Source organism: Purpureocillium lilacinum, assembly GCF_023168085.1.
Source record: "Purpureocillium lilacinum CBS 284.36 DNA, scaffold_7, whole genome shotgun sequence".
Lineage (NCBI taxonomy): Eukaryota > Fungi > Ascomycota > Sordariomycetes > Hypocreales > Ophiocordycipitaceae > Purpureocillium > Purpureocillium lilacinum.
The window spans coordinates 2,947,105-2,968,221 of NW_027072117.1; the positions used below are offsets into that span (position 1 = coordinate 2,947,105).

Here is a 21,117-nt window from a genome sequence, read left to right on the forward strand (position 1 = left end):
CTAGGTCAGCCACCTCGGCCGTCCCCGAGCGCCCAGCTTCGTTCTGTGCATGGAAAAAATGAACGTTGTCAGTGGCTCCACACCGGCCGCAACAGCAGAGAATGACTGCACCAAACCCTCCGGAGCGCAATTTAAGCCCTGCGCTGTTTGGCTCATCAGCAAACGCCCAGATCGCGCAACGCGTGTGCACGTAGCCTCTGCACAATCCCAGGTACTTGAACCCAGCGAGAGATGGCTAGAAGAGAAAAGAAAATGCAGGCCACGGCACGGTAACAAGCCATGGACAGCTGCGTCGCGCCAGAAACCTGGTGAAATGAGCACGAGTGAGGGTCGAGCTGACACTGACGGTCCGCGGTTAACATCGGATACGCACACCTAAGGGCGATGGCCTCAGCCACGACAGCAAAACAAACTGGGCAATGCGAACGGTGCGCCTCGGGTCACATGCTGAAAAGACCGTTGCTTGATGCTGTCAGCCATGCAAGAACAGAGTGCTACACGGCTGAAAGACACCCTGTCCTGCCAAGACTAGCCAAGTGGGCGTGCCGACCGTGGTCGCTGCGGGGATGTGGGCATTGCGCTGGGGAAGATCGTGGAGCACTGAGGCAAACCAGCCCGTCTCCACGATTGACCCCGGAAATGGACCCAGTTCCGAAGCCTGATGTCTTGCAACCATGAGACAATCGTGGCAGTGGGCCTTGCTTGACAATATGAAGCATCAATTCCCACCATCAGCCAAACCGCGCACTTGAAGCAGAACCCTCTCGTCTTGTGGTGATCTCCCTGTGCTCGCGGTGGTAACAAGTCGAAGCGCGGTGGGCGCTGGGGCTTGTATTCGGAACAACGGACCTGCACGATGGCTCTGCGGGGAACGCCAATGTTCCGCCACGACATGACCTGTCCGTGCGCTGAGCTTTCGAGACGTCAATTGGCCGATCATCGACACACAGATGCCGTGGAAGCTGCCGACTTCACGCACCATCCGGCCAGATCCCGGTTTCCGAGTTCCGCATTGTGGCTTTTGAAACGAGCAGCAGCCCAATGAGACGGACGTGTCGCAGGCCCCGGTTCGAGATAACGGAATTAACAGCATCGAAGTGACTGATAAACTGTGGGATGCCGTGCAGCCCACGTCGCAGCACCAGAGTTGCACCATGGTACGGCAAGCATTTCCACCGGAACTTGAAGGCGATGTTGCATCTAATGCCACGCTGGAAAAGTCTTTATTTAAAGCCTTCGCCTCCACACAATCTGTCATACGAATGAGTAACTTGCGCCTACTCGACAACGGTCGTACCCATTAACGTTGCGAATGTGGAGATTCATGGCGCATGCCGACCGCCTCAACTAAACATGACAGGCCGTTCCAATGATGTTCAGCATGATTCATTCTGGGCCCCTGGCACCGTAAACCTTGAAGAGTGTACGTGTGAGCGGTCGAGTCCATTGTTCAGGGCGAGCTGGCTGACTGAGTGCTGTGCAGTGCAAGAGTTTAGCAACAAAATCATCCTCCATCCAATTCCTACGTCCGATCCCAACGACCCCCTGAACTGGTCCACCAAACGCAAATGTGTCAACTTCGCGCTCGTCTCTTTCTATGTCTTGATGACTTTTGTCCAGCTCGACATTGGATATACAGCTTGGGGGCAGTATCAGCATGAGCTCGGATTCTCGGTCAGTCTCTTGAACGGCGGCGTCGCCTTGCAATACGCTGGCCTAGCCATCGGCTGTTTCTTCTTCGTCCCGCTCGTGCACAAATATGGACGACGCCCTTCGTATATCGTCAGCACCGTCATCCAGCTTGCATCCTGCGTTTGGTTCGCATCGATGAAGCGTCCGGTAGACCTTTGGATCAGCAGCCTGCTATCGGGTCTCGGCGGCGCGACAAGCGAGACTATTGTCCAAATTACCATCGCAGATCTCTTTTTCGTCCACAACCATGCAGCGCTCAATGGCTGCTACCTCCTTTTTGTTGCCGTTGGCGCCTTTCTCGGCCCGGTGGCATCCGGCTACATCGTCGACAACCAAGGGTGGAGGTGGATATGGTGGTGGTGTGTGATCCTCTTTGGTGTTGGTCTGATATTTACGGTGCTTCTCTTTGAGGAGTCAAAGTATACGCCTGTACTCGAAGCTCGAGTCCCGTGCACCGCGACGCCGGACGGAGTTGCAGACAAGATGCACATTGAGCGAAAGAAGACGAGAGACAGTGATCCTCCGGACGCCTCCGTCCAGGGCAAATATGGCTTGGTCGAACGAACGCAGTCCAATGTTCTTCTTGACGAGACCATCCCGCTTAAGTCATACCGTCAGCGTCTAGCCTTCATCACCAACACAGAGGGGCCTATTCTACATCACCTTTTCCAGCCTATTGTACTACTTTTCACATTTCCAGCCATTGCGTATACCGCCATCACGTACGGGACCGCTTTAGCCGAGTTTTCGATCTTGACCTCTGTCCAGGCAATCTATTTGTTCGAACCGCCATACAATTTCTCTGCATCGGGGGTTGGATTGATGAACCTTGCTCCGTTCATAGGACATCTGCCAGGTATCATAATAGGGGGTTACCTTAACGACAAGTCAATTGTCTGGCTGGCGAAACGAAATGGTGGCATCTATGAACCAGAGATGCGGCTCTGGCTGGCCTTGCCTTCGGCAATTCTCACGCCTGGCAGTGTTTTAATGCTTGGAGTAGGGTTAGCTTATGTGAGTCTTTATTTCTTGCTACGCTTCACTGCTGCGCGGGCCAGACTGCACACGCGTGAGCAGCAGTGCTGACCTTTACTGTGTAGACCGCCCCTTGGCCACTTCTCGCCGTTGGCTTTGGTCTTTTTGGCTTCAACCTTGGAGTCACGGGCAGCATTGCTCTGTCGTACGCCATGGACTGCTACCATGATGTAAGTTTGCCACTCTCGTCTGCTAAGCGGGGATGAGAAAAACGTCAATCAACTCCTGGAATTTTCCTCTTGAGAGATCCCTCCAGCCCTAGTTAACCGCGCACTCAACAGGTCATCGGCAATGCCCTCGTCGGGGTCGTATTTACTCGCAACGTTCTTTCTGTGGTAGTTCTATTCTCACTCTCGCCCTGGATCGACGGCATGGGCCTGAGGGACATGCACATCCTGGTATCAGCAATTTCCTTTTGCATTCTACTCATTCCGGTTCTACTGCTCATATGGGGGAAGAAGTCACGAGCGTCGTTGGCAACGAGGTACCGGGAGATGGCGAGAAAACAACCAACCCACCGGGGCTTCTGATGCGCCGTGCATGTTGGCTCCTTGCGCTCCTCGAGGACGTGTTGTACACATTATCCGTGGGTTCAATCACGGTCTCATCCATCGCACTGGAGTGGTCGGCTTTCTTGGGCACGCCTGCCACCTTCACCGGCTAGTTCGAATGCTCAAACAAGGACCTCGGGCAGTGCGCGCAGTGTCACGGGTACGCAAGTGAAAGAGTCGCGAATCGTTTGCAAGTTGTTTCATAAACGCTATTAAATTGTAGAAGCCGAAAACTCAAGACCAGCCCTCCACTTGCCTCGTCGCACTCTGTCTCCTCAGCAGGCTTTCGGAGGCTCTCAAAGGGATACATCAATTTGTGACAGATCTCCCAGCCGTTGCCTGCGGTCAGCGCTCCCGTGTCACAGGATATAGCGAAATTTCTTGTCTTTTTGCAATTCAGCAGCCTGGTCGTTGTCCTCTGCTTCATTCCTGGCCTCATTCTCCCGATCCCACTTCTTGTTGGTGCGGTGCAGAACAAACATCTGAAGGCTGGCAGCGGCAGCCACAATAAGGGCAGACCCGCAAGATACCCACATGCCTCTTCGGTAGAACGGCTTGTCCTTGATGGGGAAGATGTTGGTCCCGACCACGGGGCCCAGCTGTCCGCCCGTAGCTAAGATAGCGAGGGCGACCGCTCTTTGCGAGTCATTTTCGTGGGTGTTGCTCACCCAGGTCAGCACAAGCGCAGCGCATACGAACATCTGCGTCCCCAGAACTAGCCCGAAGTATCGAGATGCCACACCTGTCGTAGTTGCGAGGATAATAAAACCAATAGCGGCGAGCAACGCCTCACCAACGATGAAAGGGCCTCGGACTTTATATCGGTCGGAAAGCGATGTGCAAAGGACAATCATGAGGAAGCAGATGACGTATGGCGGGGCAGATAGACCTTGAGACTGGACCTTCGTGAAGACTCCCATCTGCGAAATAATGGTTGGGGAGAAGAGCGGCAGCGATGCAAATGCAACATTAGAGCCAAAGTACATGAGAGCAGGCAGATAGGTGCGATAGTCCAGTACCGCCCTCAAAGCTTCCTTCTTTTGTAAGGCTGCCCAAGTCAGCGAGCTGTTTGGAACCACGAGATCAGGGGACGGTTACCTCTTATTCCAGGCCTGGGGCCCATTTCTTGCGCATTGAACTGCGTGGCGATCCCCTTCTCATGATTTGAGAGGAATCGTGCGCTTCCGGGTCCATCGGGGAGGAAGAACCAGGTCACAATAGCCAGCAGGCAGGTGGGTATACCTTCGACGATGAAAAGGGTCCGCCAAGGAGCAATAGCTCCTCGTGCTTGAGATATTCCGTAGGCCAAAACACCGCCATAGGCGTTGGCTGCGGCGGAGCCAGAGAGGAAGATTCCTACTCGGAAGCCTGCCTTCTCGCGAGGATAGAAATACGAGAGGTAGAGAGTAACTCCAGGCGCATAGCAAGCTTCCATAATACCCAAGAACACTCGGGAGATCATGAGTCCAGTCCACGTGGTACACACTGCCTGCAAGGTCGATACGAGACCCCAAGCAAACGCGCAAAATGCAACCCATACATGTGGAGGGAAGACCTGCCAGCCGATGCACAGCCACTGAGAAAGAATGTCTGTAGAAAATGATGTCAGCCTCTTCCGTCTTCCGCTCCTGCGATAATGGGGAGACTCTCACATGCAATGTAGAATGCTGTACCGAGCCAGTCGTACCGTCGTCCCGAAATGTCAATCTCGTCCTCCATCCCGGCGATTCGGGCGTTGCCGAGGTTGCTGCGATCAAGTACAGAGAAGGAGTACATGACAAAGATTTGAGGCAGAAGGTGCTTGTCAAGCTTCCGTATGATTCGGTTTCGTTCCTTGATGCGATCGGCATGGTTTGGAGATTCCGAGCTGATTGCCTGCTCCACGGCCGAACATTCACGGTGCTCCGCCCGGGGCTGTTCGACCGGAGGCGTCGAGCCTTGCGCTTTCATCTCAGAGAGGCCGACAGCATCCATGGTAGCAGGCTGCTAAAGTGCGCTCAGTTATTCTGCAGATAGGCCGACACTTCCGTCGTCTCTGACCAGAAAGCGACGCCTGGTGTATTATGTGCTATATGTAGTCATGCTTTATAGCCTATATATGTTTGGTAGCCTATACAGTCAGGATCATACCTTTGTGGTTGCTCTCCTGCGCAGCTGTTATTGCTTGGCGTACAGGGTCTACCCCTGGTGTGACTAGGAGGCAACGCTCCCGCCGCATCGAGTCGACGTCTGTGCAGAGTCTGGATGCTGTACGACGCGGGCCGTGCCAGGTATCGGAGCAAGACTGTCCGGCTCTACAAGTGGTGAATCCAACAGATCCTCTAGTGAGGCGGCTTACCGGTGTCATCCCAATTGGATATCTGGTCTGCTATTCGTTGGCGTTGGCCGTCCATATGTCCTCGCGTGGGACAGTCCAACAGGTCAAAGGTTGGTGCAGACCAACAGTCCCCTCAGGCCCGGGGAGCGTCGTGCGAGCGAATAGACTCTGATTACTTGGACCCTCTCCCCGCATGTTGGCTGTTCCCAGTATTCTCTCGATTGGACATGGCGAGGCATGCTTGTCACAAACGGATTCCCAGGTACCGCGTTTGCTCCAAGTCAGTCGACCCGGGCTTCTTGAGAGCCGGGCAAACAGCAGACGGTACAAAGCATCTTCTTGAACGTAATTCAATTTATTGAAGCTTGCAGGAAGTGAGACGCAACATCTAGTCGCATTACGTCCGAGGAAAAAGGCATTGGCTCACTTCGGCAAAAGACATACCTTGCCAGACGGCGAGGAGAGGCTCTTATCCAGTTGAGCCGTAGTTCATGTTAAGGGAATAGCGAGCCACCGGTCACGTAGCAGCCGCCTAGGAAGATCTCGTAGTCAATGATGTAAAGCAGGATGCAAAGTGGCACATCAAGAATCACATGATCGTGGAGAATGGACGTTGGCTACGGCAGGTCAAGCTCAATGCCCGGCCCCGCACAGCCCAAGTTGAAACAAGCTTATCTCAATACATCCGGGTAGATGAAGCTAATCTGAAGCGGTTGGTTTATACACACTGTCCGAAAATAAGTCTGCGGGAAACAAATATAAACATCTCACCAAAATGGTGGTACGATGGCGTGTACACCGTCGACCTCGGAACCGACGTATTTCTAGCAAATGATGCCGAACCTCGCAGTGCCAGCAATCCGAGCTTAGAAGGAAAGCAAGTACTGCTTGATAGCGCCACACGTGATCAGGATCCATACGTGGGTGACTTGGCGGTCGCTTCATTGACATCCTGCCTGTCGCATGACCCCGCGGAATCCACGAGAAAATGTTCTCGAGGATCTGGCTCTACCTACAACAGTGCGCTGATGGATGGATTCCGCCCGCAAGCATGTACGTCGGCCCAGCTGCACCGTTGGAAGCGATACTGACTAAAAGCAGAGGCAATTTTGTTTTAGGTGTCCATCCAATGGAGCTCGGCTTCAAGCGCTGGAGGATCTGTCCGACAGTTGACTTTGGAGATGTTTCGTGGGCCAAAGGGGAGATTCTAACTGCACACGGCGGACTGGAGGTCAGCTAGTCCAAACTTAGCTCCAACGCAAAGAGCCAAGTGTCTTTCATCACACAGGCCCCTAATGGGACAAGTGGGACACTTTGTGTACAACGAGGTGGACAACAGGGTGAAGTCATCAGGGTGAACGGCTCGGAAGTCACCTCGGGAGATCTTGAGTCACAGCCGGGGGAGCACGATGCAACCCTTGTGCTTCATTTAGGAGAGGGAGTGCACAACATAGCATTTGACTCTACATAAAGGCTATGGATTCTTTCGGAAAAATGCTGGTAGCAAGATAGTACTCACAAACTAGAGAAATTAATCCCGCTGCCCCTGCCCGTAGATGCTGTCTGCAGTCACCCTGTCCTCCCAGCCAGGCGAGCTACCACTGATGATAGAGTACTTGATCAGTTTAGTTTGCCCCTTGTTCAGAAGAAAAGCATTCTCTTCGAATGAGACGATAATCGACGCGTCCTTGTCAGAGACGCTGAGCCACGTCCAAGCACTTACACCCTGCTTGGCCGTGACCTCGAATGCGCCGTCGCCTTTCTTGTGAACGATACTCAATCCAGGATCAACTAGCGCTGCAGATGACAACGGTGTTGGGGTGAATGTGTTTGTGTGCCGATACGTTTTCGTGGCTTCGCTGTTTATGGGCGTGCCGATGGCGGTGAGGTTGGCCACGAATAGACACTCCGTGGCGTTGAAGCTTTCCGATTCGGCAAGCTTCGTCATGTTAAATGAGGTAAGAAGTGTCGAGTTGATTGCGCCAATCGTGAATTGCACGTCTTTTTGTCCGACCTGGGATGGTGGCACGCCCGTCGTGCTCTCGGATTCCCCTATGGTGTGGTTCAAGAGCCGACCGTCCCAACCTACCCAACCGAGTGTCGCCGAACCCTTGACTTCGTTCCACAAATCGCTAATCGCGTACACATCCAGGATTCCGGAGCTTTGGTTGAAAATGGGCGCCAAGATTACCGACTCATAGATGTCCTTGGCGACGTAGTGAAGGACCTTCCAGCGTCCAGAGTACTCGATGCCGGCCCAAGTCGGGGCCTGCCAGATGTCTTCCAGCTGCCAGTACAGGCTGCCCAACTGCCTCTCGCGGCCACCAGAGCCCGCGCGATAGAACTGGATCTGGGACTTGTAAAAGTCGGCCTGGAAGATTTGCGTTGCGTGGCACCAGGACGAAAAGTTGGCAATGGGGTCGGCCTTGTCGGGCAGCGGGTAGTATTCGGTCACGGCGAGCGTCATCTCGGCCATGCCCTTGCTGGAATTATCGTAGTTTGTGATGTTGAGCCCGCCGGCGGGGTAATGATGGTTCCGCAGCATTATTGTCGAACTGTTGAAGTAGAGCTCATCCTCTGGCAGAGCTTCTCTCCAAGTCGCAAGGCTCGGCATGGAGTGGAATCCAAACTCATTGGCAAATCGCCCGACAGGGTATGTGCTGATATTGAAAGCCTGACGGTAGTTGTAGTTGTAATGATCAGTGTCGCCGTATAAGGACCCCTCTGTCTTGTTGTTGTACCGTTCGATGATTGGGATCGGCCGAGACCAATTGAAGGAAAGGTATCCGTTTTCCGTGCTGCTTGGTATGTATGTTATGCTGCGGCTGTTGCCGTAAACGGCCGGCAGGAGTGTCTCGATGAAGAGCGTCTCGTACTCGTGCAGGTACCTATGGTATTCTTCTGGGGCGCTGGCATTGACGCCCGGAAGCTCCAAGCTCTCCAGCTCGTTGCCGCCCGCCCAAAGCGCCAGTGAGGGATGGTGATTTGTGCGTCGAACCTGATAAACGGCTTCCTGGCGGACATTCTCCAGGAAATCCTCTGTGACGGGGTAGAGTGCGTCGCCGAACTCGAACTCACTCCAAAGCAGGATCCCCATTTCGTCGGCGGCATCGTACATGAAGTCCGGGGAGTAGGCTCCGCTGGCCCAAACGCGCAGCATGTTCTGGTTCCCGGCAACGACGGATCCGAAGAGGGTGCGAATGCGATCAGGCGTGACCCGCGGCCAAAATGCGTCTGGGGGAATGAAGTTGCTGCCCTTGGCGTAGAACTCGTGGCCATTGATCTCAAAGTGCCCTGGCGACGGATTAATTGGGGGCAGCCGTGCAGGGCAAATGCTGTGACCTACAATTGTTTCCAGGTGCGATACCCTGCGCAAGTTGCTCATCGGTTATTTCGCCCATGTTGAGGACAATGGTTCTGAACCCAGTTCTTTTGGTAACAGATGCCAGTGCCTTGTTCTGCTTGACAACATCTACAGTGATGTTGTACAGGTTCTGGGCACCCATGCCGGCCGGCCACCACAGCTTGTATTTCTCTGCGTCCAGTGTGGCAGAGCCAGTGATGACGTCGCCAGCATTGGTGATGTTAGTGAGGTGGCCAGTGCTGATAGTACTGCCTGTCGCGTCTTTTACCGTGAACCTCATCTCGGCGTCTTTTGGGAAGCTGTTCAGCGCGTCTATGCTGCAGTTGAGCACCCAGTCCGCAGTCTGGTCCGGCGGTAAATTGTTCATCTGACCGTGGCGGTAAAGGTCCAATGCAGAGTTTGGCACGTACACCTCGTCCGGCGCCAATTGGACAATCCAAGCCTTTTGCCAGATTCCTGCAGGGGCGAATGCCGGTCCCCAATCCCAGCCAAAGTCTGATTGTTCTTTCCTGATGAAGGCGCGGTGTGGGAACTCGAACCAGCCCTCTATGCCCCAAGGCCACGTTTCAGCGCCCGGTTGCGATGCCAGATACTCCGCCATGCTCGGCGCACTCGCGAAGGACACTTCCAGCTCTGGCTCCTCGCTAGCACACGACCTTACTGCGCCGGAAACGTCGAATCGCCACTGCCTGAACTGATTATCCGTGCTCGCGATGTGCTTGCCGCAAAATGAAATATCTGCAAAGGTATCGAGGCCATTGAACAGGATGTAGGTCAAAAGGTCGTCGCTCGTGTTGGCCCTCTTACTGTGCCGCGCGCTGTCAGGCAGGTGTGCATTATTTCCCGGGAGCATCGACACTTACAGGCCTGTGATTTTGGTCGTATAAGTCCAATTCGCCAACGCAACCCAGCGCAAATTGAAGTCATTCAGTCCAAAGTAACTACCTTTGTAAGATGCCTGGCTTGAAGCGAGCGTTGCTGGTTGCCTATACTTACGGATCGCCAATGACCTGAGCATCGTGTAGATCAAGATGCACATGCGAAGGCACTTGTCCAGGTACCGAAATGTTCAGCGGCAGGTTTTGCAACTGCCAGGCTTGGTCTGAGAGATCGAGCGTGTGGCCAGCCGCGGCGCCCTGCCACAGCGCAGTGGCGGCGATCGCGACGACAACAGAGATGCACGACATCATCCTTAGAGCCTCGTCAACGCAAGAAGAGATGAAACGAACCGAACAGGCAAATATTCCTCAATTCTCGTGCAAGAGCATTATGTAGATGCCAAGAAGTGGCGTTCAAATGATCGCCCGCGGTTTTGTAATGCCGGCAGGCCGTGATCGGCAGTCCTTCCCCGCGTCTTATGCGCTGGTAGCACTGGTGATGTGACGTAGCACTTGCAGTTGCCGACGGTCTCTTGTCTCCCGTTTACCCGTTGGATATTTCTTCTTTTCCCGAGTCATATCGGAGTCCATATCACAGCCTTTAGCGCCACAATTTTATCAACGTCGTCTTGCACTGGCCGAAAAACAACAAACATAAAGTGTACCCCTGTGCCACAGGCACCATGTCAGTCTAGTTTAGGAGACCAGTTGACGTGGGCATGAAATGGGCCACCAGAAAGCACGTCATCGTGGATCGTGCTGTTGCTTTGCTGACGCTATGGGGGTGCTTTTCGGTCGGCGAAAGCAGTCGCGTGCAGGCGAAGAGTCGGCGCCTTTGCAAAAGTCGAGACCCTTCTCGTATCGCATATATCCTAACCAAAACCCATAGCCGTCCTGTGGCTTTTTGTCGTTGTGAACAACGGAAACCGTCCCGGCTGTGTTACCACCACATTGGCCCCAAATGTCCATCATAGCCTGGGTAATAATGTCGGTGGTCACCGCCTCCTTGTTGGTATCATTCCATCGACACGCGAACACGACGCAGGAGCCACTAATGCTGTACATGGATTTGCCGGTAAACTTGAGGCCCGACCCGGATACATGTAGTTGGTCATAAAAGCCGTGCTTTGCGAGTCGAAGGTCCCGTTCATCGAGTTTGTTGTTGCAGCCGCAGTGGTATAAAGGCCAATTGGGGGCAGAGTACCCTGCATGTGACGGTCGAAGGGGAGGACCTGTGTAAGGGTTGTATCCTGTGTAAGGGTTGAATTGTTTGCTAATTCGACGGTCGACCCGGCCGGCAGTGGAGTTGCCACCTGCGGCAGCTGCTGGGGTGGTGGCAGCCTTGCACATGGCGGCGAGCCCGGCGACAACGATGGAGACGTGCATGGCGTCGGGGGTGTTCCGCAAGCCCACGCTGGCCATGGCCATAGCTAGTAGTCGGGCGGTGCAGCCAGGCTTTATATGAGATCCAATATGATTGCGTATCCTCCTCTCCAAAAATGGCAAGATGGCCATTCCCAGACGAGCGGTTGCGTCGCACACTGACACTGCAAATAGACTCAAGGGACTAAAGGGCGACAGGCAATCCGTGTGCATTGCAAAACGCGACATCCCTCCAACAGCAAGGAGTCAAGGACGCAGGTTGGCAGGCTCGAGCTTCCGTGGCACGTGGAGCGCTGGACTGGGGCGTCGGCATGAAACAGCCGCAGGGTGACGGTTTATTGCCGACACTGCTGGGCTCCGGCGCCTGTTCAAGTTACAAAAGAGCCCAAGCAGACCGGCCACCGCATTCCGGGAGCAGCTTTCGACCATGAAACAGTCGTCCATCATGTGGAAGAGACGCTGGCCTCAGCCTTTTCGTCTACACCGCTTACTGCTTCCAAGGAGACAGGCGTTCCCTGGGAGAGCCATCCATGATTGTCGAAGCGCCATCTCAGGCACAGCGCCTCTTAGCACAGTGACTCAGTCATTTGAACCAATATACAGGTGCTCTGGCTTCTCTGTCCCGCCGTGCCGGGAATGATTGCGCATCCTTTTCACATATTTGTCTAGTTTCTCGGTAGGAGGAAGGCGGCATGAGCTTGTCCCCATTCATGACTGGACACTTGGAAGTTGGGTGTTGTGGTTGGGCGGCAGGTTGGTGACGGAGCGCTCGCCCCAGGGGTCAGGCGGGGCACGGCAGTCTCGAAAAGTCAGGTGGCGCACGGCATGGCGCGTGAGCCTCTTCTGATCCCGCTTGCATTGGTGAGTGGTGCTGCCCCTGTGCCTTCGGGCTCCTTAGCCGGGCGCGCGACAGTCGACGATGCCACAACTCCCGCGCCCGAGCTTCCTCTTCGATCAAGCCTCAACGATGGGCACGCTAAGGCCACAGTATGGTACATATCATGGGCCATTGTCAAGTGACTGGGCGCGGGCGGGCTTAGGGTGCATCTACTTCGCAGCTGCGGAGCGCCGCGTAACTTACCTGCCCGGCAGCCTCGCATCTCGGTCCATGTCCATCTCCCAGCGTCATCCGTCGTTGTGTTGGACAGAGAGAGCAGCGGGAAATGCAGCCCATCTCCGCGCCCGAGTGGCGGGCCCCTGCGCTAGCTCGGCCGCGGCACAGGGGCGTACATACATTGCATACTCGAGCCCCTGCGCGGTGCAACTTATCGTGATCGGCAAGCGGCTCATCGACTCTGGATGAACACCATCTCGCCCACGAAATCACCACCGAGTGATCAGGCCGCAGCACGACCGACGCGATGCAACACGGCAAACGGCTAGGCAGATGACTTGCTTCATTAGATGTTGGCCGGCTTTAATAGGCTCATGATGGGGGAGGCGGGCGGCCGCATACCACCGGGGCGATAAAATGCGAGCGACTCTCCCTCGCTGCCCTGTGGCATGTGCAAAGGTGAAGCGGCGTCTGGCATTCCCGGCCTCCCTTGGCACGTAACCCGCTCCTTTTTGCCTCGCGTTTCTATCACTTCTTCTGCTCCTGCAGTCAAGGATCTCCGTCTTCTCATGCAATGACGCTGCTTTGCAGAGCCAAGGCCATGGGCTGGCTCCCAGCGCTTCTTGTCGCGACTCTCGCACACGCCCAGGGCCAGACTCCAAGCGGGCCTGCTGCCTTCGACCCTCTGCAGTACGTCGACCAGCTCATCGGCGCAAGCAATGGCGGCAACGTCTTCCCAGGCGCGACCGTGCCGTACGGCGTGGCCAAGGCGGTCGCCGACACGGACAGCGGCAGCAACCAGGGTGGCTTCACGCTCGACGGCGCTGCCGTCACCGGTTTCAGCGCCTTGCACGACTCGGGAACCGGCGGCGAGCCGTCTCTGGGAAACTTCCCGCTCTTTGGCTACAATGCTTGCGCGGACGACGACGTCAATCGGTGCGCGTTCCCGAAGCGCACGAGGGCCAGGTTCGGCCACTTCGGGAATGACACGGTCAAGGCGAAACCCGGATACTTTGCGATAGCACTCAACAACGGACCGCGTGTCGAGATGACGGCCACTCATCACACTGCTCTGTTCCGCTTTAACTTTTCCAAAAGCGACCAGGGGCAGAAGCCACTCATCTTGCAAGACTTGACCGACCTATCCAACTCTCGTCAGGACAATGCTACTGTTCACGTCGACGAAACCTCCGGTCGCATTACAGGCGACGGCGTGTTCGCCCCCAGCTTTGGTCAAGGCCGCTATACAGCGTACTTTTGTACGGACTTCCACGGGGCGGCGATCGCTGACAGCGGCATCTTTGTCGACAGCCGCGCGAGCACCGAGGTGAAGGACCTCAAGATTTCCAAGGGCATCAACGGCTACCCCCTGCCTGGCGGTGCCTTTGTGCGCTTCGCCAATGCAGACAACCCCGTCCTTGTTCGGGTGGGCCTCAGCTTCATCAGTAAGGAGCAGGCATGCTCCAACGCTGAAAAGGAGGTTCCCGACTTCGACTTTGACAAGCATACGAAAGACGCGACCGACGCGTGGCGGGAGAAGCTGTCGCCGATTGTCGTCGACACCAAGGGCGTCAATGCCTCCTTCATCACCAACTTTTACTCTGGCTTCTACCGTACCATGGTCAACCCACAGAACTACACCGGGGAGAATCCTCTTTGGGGCGGCAGTGAGCCGTACTTTGACTCGTTCTACTGCATCTGGGACTTGTTCCGTTCTCAGTTCCCTTTCCTTACCCTTGTCGACCCTGACGCGGTCGAGCAAATGGTCCGCTCCCTCATCTCGACGTACGAGCACGACGGCTGGTTGCCCGACTGTCGAATGAGCCTCAACAGAGGATACACACAAGGTGGATCCAATGCGGACAACGTGCTTGCCGACGTTTTCCTAAAGGGCATCAAGGGAGGGATTGATTGGAACAAGGGGTACGAGGCGGTCAAGAAGGACGCCGAAGTCGAACCATATGACTGGTGCTGCCACGGCCGCGGTGGAATTGACTCCTGGAAAAAACTCGGATACATCCCTGTGCAGGATTTCGACTTCCGTGGTGAGTACCCATTCCTCTGCCTCTATGCATGCAATTCTGACGTTTCCGTGTCCTGCAGGCTTCGGAACCATGACGCGCAGCATCAGCCGGACCTTGGAGTATGCGTACAACGACTTTTGCATTTCGCAGCTTGCCGGCGGCCTCGGCAAGAGAGGCGAACAGGAAAAGTACATTGCTTCCAGCGGCAATTGGAAGAACCTGTACCGAGAGGACCAGACCTCAGCCTACCCCAACGGCACTGACACGGGGTTCACCGGCTTCTTCCAGCCCAGGTACCTGAATCAGACATGGGGCTACCAGAATCCGCTCAACTGCAGCAACATTGACGACAAGAGCGTCTGCTCGCTTCAGAACAATGGCCCGGAGACTTTTGAGAGTAGCATTTGGGAGTACGGCTTGTGAGTATTATCCACGTTGCATAAAGGTGAAGTCGAAGAAGGCTAATGATGCATTCGCTGCAGCTTCGTGCCACACGCCCAAGCGGAGCTTATCGACCTGTACGGTGGATCCGACGGCTTCGTGCGCCGGTTGGACTACCTTCACGACCATGGCATCACCTACATCGGCAATGAGCCGGCCTTCCTCACCGTCTTCCAGTACCACTACGCTGGGCGCCCTGCGCTCTCGGCACTGCGGAGCCACTTCTACATTCCCAAGTTCTTCGAACCAACGCCCCCCGGGCTGCCTGGCAACGATGACAGCGGTGCCATGGGGTCGTTCCTCGCCTTCAGCATGATGGGCCTATTCCCCAACCCTGGCCAGAACGTGTACCTGATCATACCGCCGTACTTTGAGAGCGTCAACATCACGCATCCCACTACGGGGAAAACAGCCAGGATCCGCAACGTCAACTTTGACCCGACATACAAGAACGTCTACATCCAGAAGGCGACTTTGAACGGCAAGCGCTACGACAAGAATTGGGTCGACCACTCCTTCTTCACGGAGGGCAAGGAGCTCGTGCTCACTCTTGGAAGCAAGGAGAGCAAATGGGGAACAACCGTCCGGGACAGACCGCCCACTCTGGGACGGTACTCCGAGACTAATGGCGCACGATCAGCCAGAGACGTGGAAACTGGCGTCGCTGGCGGTTCTTTGGCCTACCGGAGCTACTTTGGCCCTGGAGGAAGCAGTAGCTAGCCAGTGAGCACTCTGGCTACGCCTGTGCAATATTGTTGGCCTTACCATACCTTCTACCCGTTGCCACGTGCTGTCAGGTGTTTCGCGAATGTGTGGTTTATTTAGTCCTTGCTTGCCTGAACTGTGCCATAGCCTGACAGTACCATCCTGCCAACTTCTTCCGTACGTAGGTCAGCCTGCAGCCGATCCGACAACAGCGCGGCAACCGGCCTCCCTCTCCGCGATCGGTTGCTCACGCGACACCTTGCTGGTCCTGGGTGGCTGGGACAGGAAGCGAGGGAAACGGGGCGGTGGAACCAATACCCCAGATTGGCAGGGGCTTGGCAATGGACATTTCGGCCCGCTGAGCATCTCGGGTGTCGGTGTCCCAGTGGAGGTGATTGCGGATCACAGCTGACTAGTTCATCCTGTAATCTGTGGATTCATCACGATGGGCTCGCTTAGTGACATGGGCACCCACTCCACTAACTGTTCAAGCGATGGAAGTGATAAACAGGTCAGTGTGCCAAACTGACGATGATGTCCTACTCCGTGCGGACCGCGCCCGTCTCGAGTATTTCCATCATTCAGACGGCAGGCGTCCACGGGCAGTCAGACCGCCGCCATGGGCCAGTGCGCTGGTGCGGTTCGCTCAGTTATTACGAAGTACGGGAGCAGTTGGCCACCGTACAAACAAGGGCCACGCCAACGCGCATCTGTGTTATCGAGCCAATTGCAATGTGAACCGCCTGCCGCGCCAAATTGTTCCCCTCCTGTAGCCGCGCCAATTTGGCCCATCGACCCCTCTCCCCCCAGCATTCGGCTCAATCGCCGAGCCCAGGTTACTCGGGGCCAACGCCGATGAACCGTTGGAGACATTCTGGACACCATGGTGACAGGGGTTCATTGTGAGCATTCCACATTATATAAACCCGCGTGTCCACGCTCCCGGGACGCGGGAACGATCTCACCCCGACTTCTCCACAAACAATTGTCCCGGCCCAGACTCTGTCCTCCGCCATGGCACCCCTCGCGCTCGTTTCGCTGCTGTCGTTGGCGCTCGCTGGGCCCGCTGCTGCGGCGGCGGCGGCGGCCAAGAAGTGTACTGCCGGCCCGGCGCTGAAACATTGGCCTCCCGCCGCTGCCAGGGCTCTGAATGCCATGATCGCAGCCAATGCGCACTCCGGACGTTATGCCGTGTTTGACATGGACAATACGAGCTACCAGTACGATATTGAGGAGTCGATGATCCCGTTCTTAGAGAACAAGGGGGTCATCTCGCGCGACACGATTGATCCGTCTCTCAAGATCATTCCGTTCAAAGACACACCCACATACAAAGAGAGCCTATACAGCTACTACAACCGGCTATGCGACATTGATGACATCCTCTGTTATCCTTTCTCGGCCGAAGTGTTCAGCAACATCCCGCTCCGACAACTCAAAGTCTACATCGACGAGCTCCTGGCTCTCAACTCATCAATCCCGACAACGGAATACGTGGACGGCGTGCCGACAAACACGACTGTAAACCCGCCTCGAATCTTCCGGGGCCAGGTCGAGCTGTACAATAAGCTCCAAAACAATGGGATTGAGGTTTACATCATGAGCGCGTCGGCTGAGGAGCTCGTGCGACTGATGGTCACGGACCCCAAGTACGGTTACAACATGAAGCCGGAAAACGTCATTGGCGTTTCGCTACTGTTGAAGAACCAAACCTCGGGTGCCATAACATCCGTACGGTCGCAAATTGCCGACGGCACCTACGACATGTCAGCGACCTTGGATCTTGTCATGACTCCTACGCTTTGGACGCCGAACACGTGGCAAACTGGAAAGTGGGCTGCCGTGCTGTCTTATATTAGCAACTGGAGAAAGCCGATCCTTGTCGGCGGAGACACACCTGCCAGTGACGGGCCCATGCTGTTCCATGGAGTCGACGTCGCGCGAGGCGGTATACATCTCTGGATCAACCGAAAGGAGAAGTCCATGAACCAGCTGAATGGCATGATCAAGCAGTATGCTAAGGAGCAAAAAGAAGAGGGGTTGCCCGTGACGGCTGACAAGAACTGGGTCATTGTCAAGCCGGAGGATATTCTGTAATTCTTTTTACTCGAACTCAGGCGATGCGCGGCCCAGGCCGCTTCTTTTTCACGAGTCCCCTCCCAAGATCATATCAGGAGGACGCACGCTTTCGACAGCGGCTATGCGCATGGGCATGTAACCGCTGCGGATGCGCAGTATATTGACTAATTACACGTATTTAAGAAATGTTCAATGACTGAAGATATGTACAAGCGGAATATATTCTGCCCTTCCAGTTTGTGTTTTGTCCCTAGCCAAACTCTCCGCGTCGCGGTTTGGATCAATTCATGTTTGCTTCCGCTCTGTTTGCGACCCGGACCAAGCAGCAATTCGCGTATTATTGGTGCATCGATGGATTGTAGGTGCGCGATGGTTGTTTACTCGGCGTCGGAGGAACGACCTCCGAGGACGGGAACAATCTTCTCGACGGAGTCGAGCGTTTCTCCGAGACCTTGGAGAAGGCCGGAGTGGCCGCCAAGAAGAGGGACATCACGGCCTTTGACGGGGGTGCCCTCGGTCTCCTCTTGGACTACGTCGACGATTTCATCGACAACGGGCACGTCTCGCTTGCCGAGACCGCCAGTGAGACCACTCATAACCTCGGGAAGATCGGTCAAGGTCTTGGTGAGCGATGAGTCCCCTTCGGGAAGACCAGGAACGATGGCAGGTGCGGCAGCAGCGCCAGCCACTAGGGCAGCCAAGAGCGTGGCAGTGAAGTACTTCATCGTGGATGTGTGGTGAGGTTTGTGCAGGACTTGGTGTAAGTTTGTGTGAATGCGGCTTGCTGCAAGGAAGGTGACAACGCGATTTATTCGAAGGACGACACCGAGAATGTTCAGAGCAAAAAGAACAATGAGCAATTGTGCAGCACGCGATGGACTTCAGAAACTGGCGGAGAGTTCTTATAATTGCAGTTGTGATTGCCTAAGGTCGTCCTGGCAGTGGTGTTTGCCTCCCGCGTCCTTTCAGCTGAGGGCGCAACTGCGCGACGACATTGTAGCGTGTATGATGCCATGCGCCATGGCCGCTGATCTCAATTAATGGGCAACAGCGACGGCACTGACTGGCGCTATAGGCTGCATCTTGCCTCTATAAATACTGCCGAGTCCTGGTACGATCAAATGCCGAGGGTGACATTGAGGTCGTTGCGTTGCCAGTGAATGTCTCACCTTGGCCGGTGTCGTGATTTTGGCGGCGTTTTGACAATGCGCGACCATCACAATGGGACAAGGAGCGCGATGCCATCCTCATTTGTTTCATGGCCCAACTCAACAATTGATGACCTAATAAATGAATGAGCTTCGTCACACTCAGTGTTGAACGACATACGTAGCATGTTGAGCGGCTGACGTGCTTGTGCGATCCGCACAACAAGGCACTGGGGAGATGCACCACCCCGACCACACCAATTGGCAGTCATATCCTGACCGCATCACTTCACCCGGCCAGTCAAGCAGCCAAGCTTCATGTTGCCTAGCTCTGCCCGTTTATGACTTAATCAGCAAGACCGGCGCTGCCCGGCTCTGCCAATGGGGAGGGTAAAGGTAAAAACGTCGTTTTCATTGTTGTAATATAAAACATGAAGAGCAGAACTTTATCCTATCCTGTCAAGGCAGTTCCGAAGCAAAAGCATCGAATCCGACAAGTTTACCGACGAACGGCGGCCTCAGCCCAGCTCGACACCTCATGCACAAAGAGTCAGAGTGACATCAGCTCCGGAACCGCAGTTCTTCACCTGGCTGCCAGCCGGGGGCACACCGTCCTCCCAAACGATCGAGGGGCAAGCCGGGTCGGCAGACGCCACCTTGAGCTTGTGGCCCTTGAAAGCGTCTCCAAATACATCGCTCAAGTCGTACCAGACCGTGTTGCCATCCAGGTTGTAGGCGTAGATGGTCTGCGGCTTGCCAGTCCACAGGCCATCGGGATCGATCGTCACCTTAATTGCCCGGCCGCCGGTCTTGGGGTCACGGCTGAAAGGCTCGCCGTAGGACTTGCCAGTGCTCAGGGTGTGAGGATCCGAGATGTCGCTGCCGACCGACCAAGCAGTCACGGCAAAGGGGCAGTTGTTCTTGACACGCGCGTTGCCCACGGCAGAGGTGAGCTGGGCCAGAGCGGCACCAACGGCAAGGAGGCTGAGCTTGTTCAACATTTTGAAGCTGTTGTTCTTGCTTTGGTCGAGGTATGAATGCTTCAAGGGTAGAGACAAAGGTGCTGCTGCCTTCTACTTCAGATGGAGTCGAGATGAGACGACATCGAGAACCCTTTTTATACTGCGCAGGCTCTCTCGTCGTCTCGAGCCAGCTCATTGTCGCCGCTGTGCTGGCCGGCTCAGTGTTGGGCCGACTCATTGTCGAATCGCGAATGAGACGACGAGCGCGAGCATGCTTACTCGAGCCGTGAAGCCTTGCGGGGAGAGCCTCATTCGGGGATTCGGACAAGATCGACGGGCCAAGCACAACGCGCACAAAATACGAGAAGTGTAAACGCAGCAAAATGACGGTGACGGGAAAGAATGAAGTCAGGTGCCGAGCATAATACGAGCTTACGGCACGTCGTGGCCATTCAGCGTGCAGCCCCCAGGGCAGGGATTACTTCATCACGGCTCAGCCCGATCGGCCGTTCTGCACGAGCGCCGCAATATTGGCTCTGCCGCGTCCAGAAACGTCCGGGGAAAGCCTAACCTGTCCTGTCAGCCACCCGTGGAACCATGGACGGCAGGACGCGCCGCCGCGCATACGTGGATAGCTTGTTAACATGCATGACTACGAATTGCTCGTTCGGGGCGGCTCTGTCGGCAAGATCTGTGCGGTTTCGTGCGAGCTGAACGCCTGAATGCTCACCACGCCATTCACGGCATGCAGCCGGGACTTCTGCTGTCAAGGCAGTTTCGCTTTTGTGTGCAAAATGCGGAGACTCTCATCTGGGTTCCCTCCTTAGATACCGCGCGGCGTTCAGAAACGGGTTGTAATCCTCGATGCGACTGGCACACAGAAGCTCATGGCCGCGGTGCTGTGCCAGTTCATGTCAGGTTCCGCTACGTATACACGTACAGTCTGGTGGCGGGGAACTTTGCCGCTTGGAGGGCATATCCATTCCAATGCCATGTTTGGCTGTGGGCTTCCGCTGTGCGTCGGCCTCGGTTGACCCGGTACCCTGCCTACTAAAATAGAACGAAGTGCGTCATCAGAATACTGGCCCATGCCGTCAACGAGACTAGACAAAAATGCGTCCGCGTGAGTATACGATTAAAGTTATTTCAACAAGTGCACGTATTCTGACATGGAGGCGATGCTGACTCCTATCCGAGAAGAATGTCAGGCCACCTGCCGCAGCAGTGCCCTCAATGTTCCGTTGTCGATCACCCAGAGTCACATCAACGTGAGTGGACAGGGTCCTGGCAGTGGGTCCTGTTACCGGGAGCTTGGTGAATGGAGTGATTGGAGTCTCATTCCTCTTCACAAGCATGTCGTGTAGTGCGCAGGCACTGGATAGGCCGGTCGTTGCATACTCATGACCGAGAATCTCTCCGAGCCCCGCGGCAATACCACCAGGACATGCTTCGTATGTTGGACATAGCTGGCGGGTTTTGATGTC

The 21,117-nt window shown here is 55.3% G+C and overlaps 6 protein-coding genes across 6 annotated transcripts; 2 read left to right on the plus strand and 4 right to left on the minus strand.

Annotated features, from left to right (window-relative positions):
- Nucleotides 1–3,637: 3,637 nt before the first annotated feature.
- Nucleotides 3,638–5,252, minus strand: PLICBS_009803 (uncharacterized protein; the record flags this gene model as incomplete). The annotated part of the gene is made up of 3 exons (XM_018328387.2): nucleotides 3,638–4,326; nucleotides 4,377–4,868; nucleotides 4,931–5,252. The coding sequence occupies 3 exons, from the start codon at nucleotides 5,250–5,252 to the stop codon at nucleotides 3,638–3,640; spliced, it is 1,503 nt and encodes a 500-aa protein (XP_018173073.2).
- Nucleotides 5,253–7,126: 1,874 nt separating this feature from the next.
- On the minus strand, nucleotides 7,127–10,146 carry PLICBS_009804 (uncharacterized protein; the record flags this gene model as incomplete). The annotated part of the gene is made up of 4 exons (XM_018328386.2): nucleotides 7,127–8,889; nucleotides 8,942–9,765; nucleotides 9,823–9,900; nucleotides 9,956–10,146. 4 exons carry the CDS (start codon nucleotides 10,144–10,146, stop codon nucleotides 7,127–7,129), a joined length of 2,856 nt encoding a protein of 951 aa, XP_018173072.2.
- A 2,702-nt stretch (nucleotides 10,147–12,848) lies between these two features.
- On the plus strand, nucleotides 12,849–15,459 carry PLICBS_009805 (uncharacterized protein; the record flags this gene model as incomplete). The annotated part of the gene is made up of 3 exons (XM_018328385.2): nucleotides 12,849–14,319; nucleotides 14,378–14,717; nucleotides 14,781–15,459. 3 exons carry the CDS (start codon nucleotides 12,849–12,851, stop codon nucleotides 15,457–15,459), a joined length of 2,490 nt encoding a protein of 829 aa, XP_018173071.2.
- A 999-nt stretch (nucleotides 15,460–16,458) lies between these two features.
- Nucleotides 16,459–17,541, plus strand: PLICBS_009806 (uncharacterized protein; the record flags this gene model as incomplete). The annotated part of the gene is made up of 1 exon (XM_018328384.2): nucleotides 16,459–17,541. One exon carries the CDS (start codon nucleotides 16,459–16,461, stop codon nucleotides 17,539–17,541), a length of 1,083 nt encoding a protein of 360 aa, XP_018173070.2.
- A 359-nt stretch (nucleotides 17,542–17,900) lies between these two features.
- On the minus strand, nucleotides 17,901–18,248 carry PLICBS_009807 (uncharacterized protein; the record flags this gene model as incomplete). The annotated part of the gene is made up of 1 exon (XM_018328383.2): nucleotides 17,901–18,248. One exon carries the CDS (start codon nucleotides 18,246–18,248, stop codon nucleotides 17,901–17,903), a length of 348 nt encoding a protein of 115 aa, XP_018173069.2.
- Nucleotides 18,249–19,207: 959 nt separating this feature from the next.
- PLICBS_009808 (uncharacterized protein) lies at nucleotides 19,208–19,672 on the minus strand (the record flags this gene model as incomplete). Its single annotated transcript, XM_018328382.2, has 1 exon — nucleotides 19,208–19,672. One exon carries the CDS (start codon nucleotides 19,670–19,672, stop codon nucleotides 19,208–19,210), a length of 465 nt encoding a protein of 154 aa, XP_018173068.1.
- Between the last annotated feature and the right edge of the window lie 1,445 nt (nucleotides 19,673–21,117).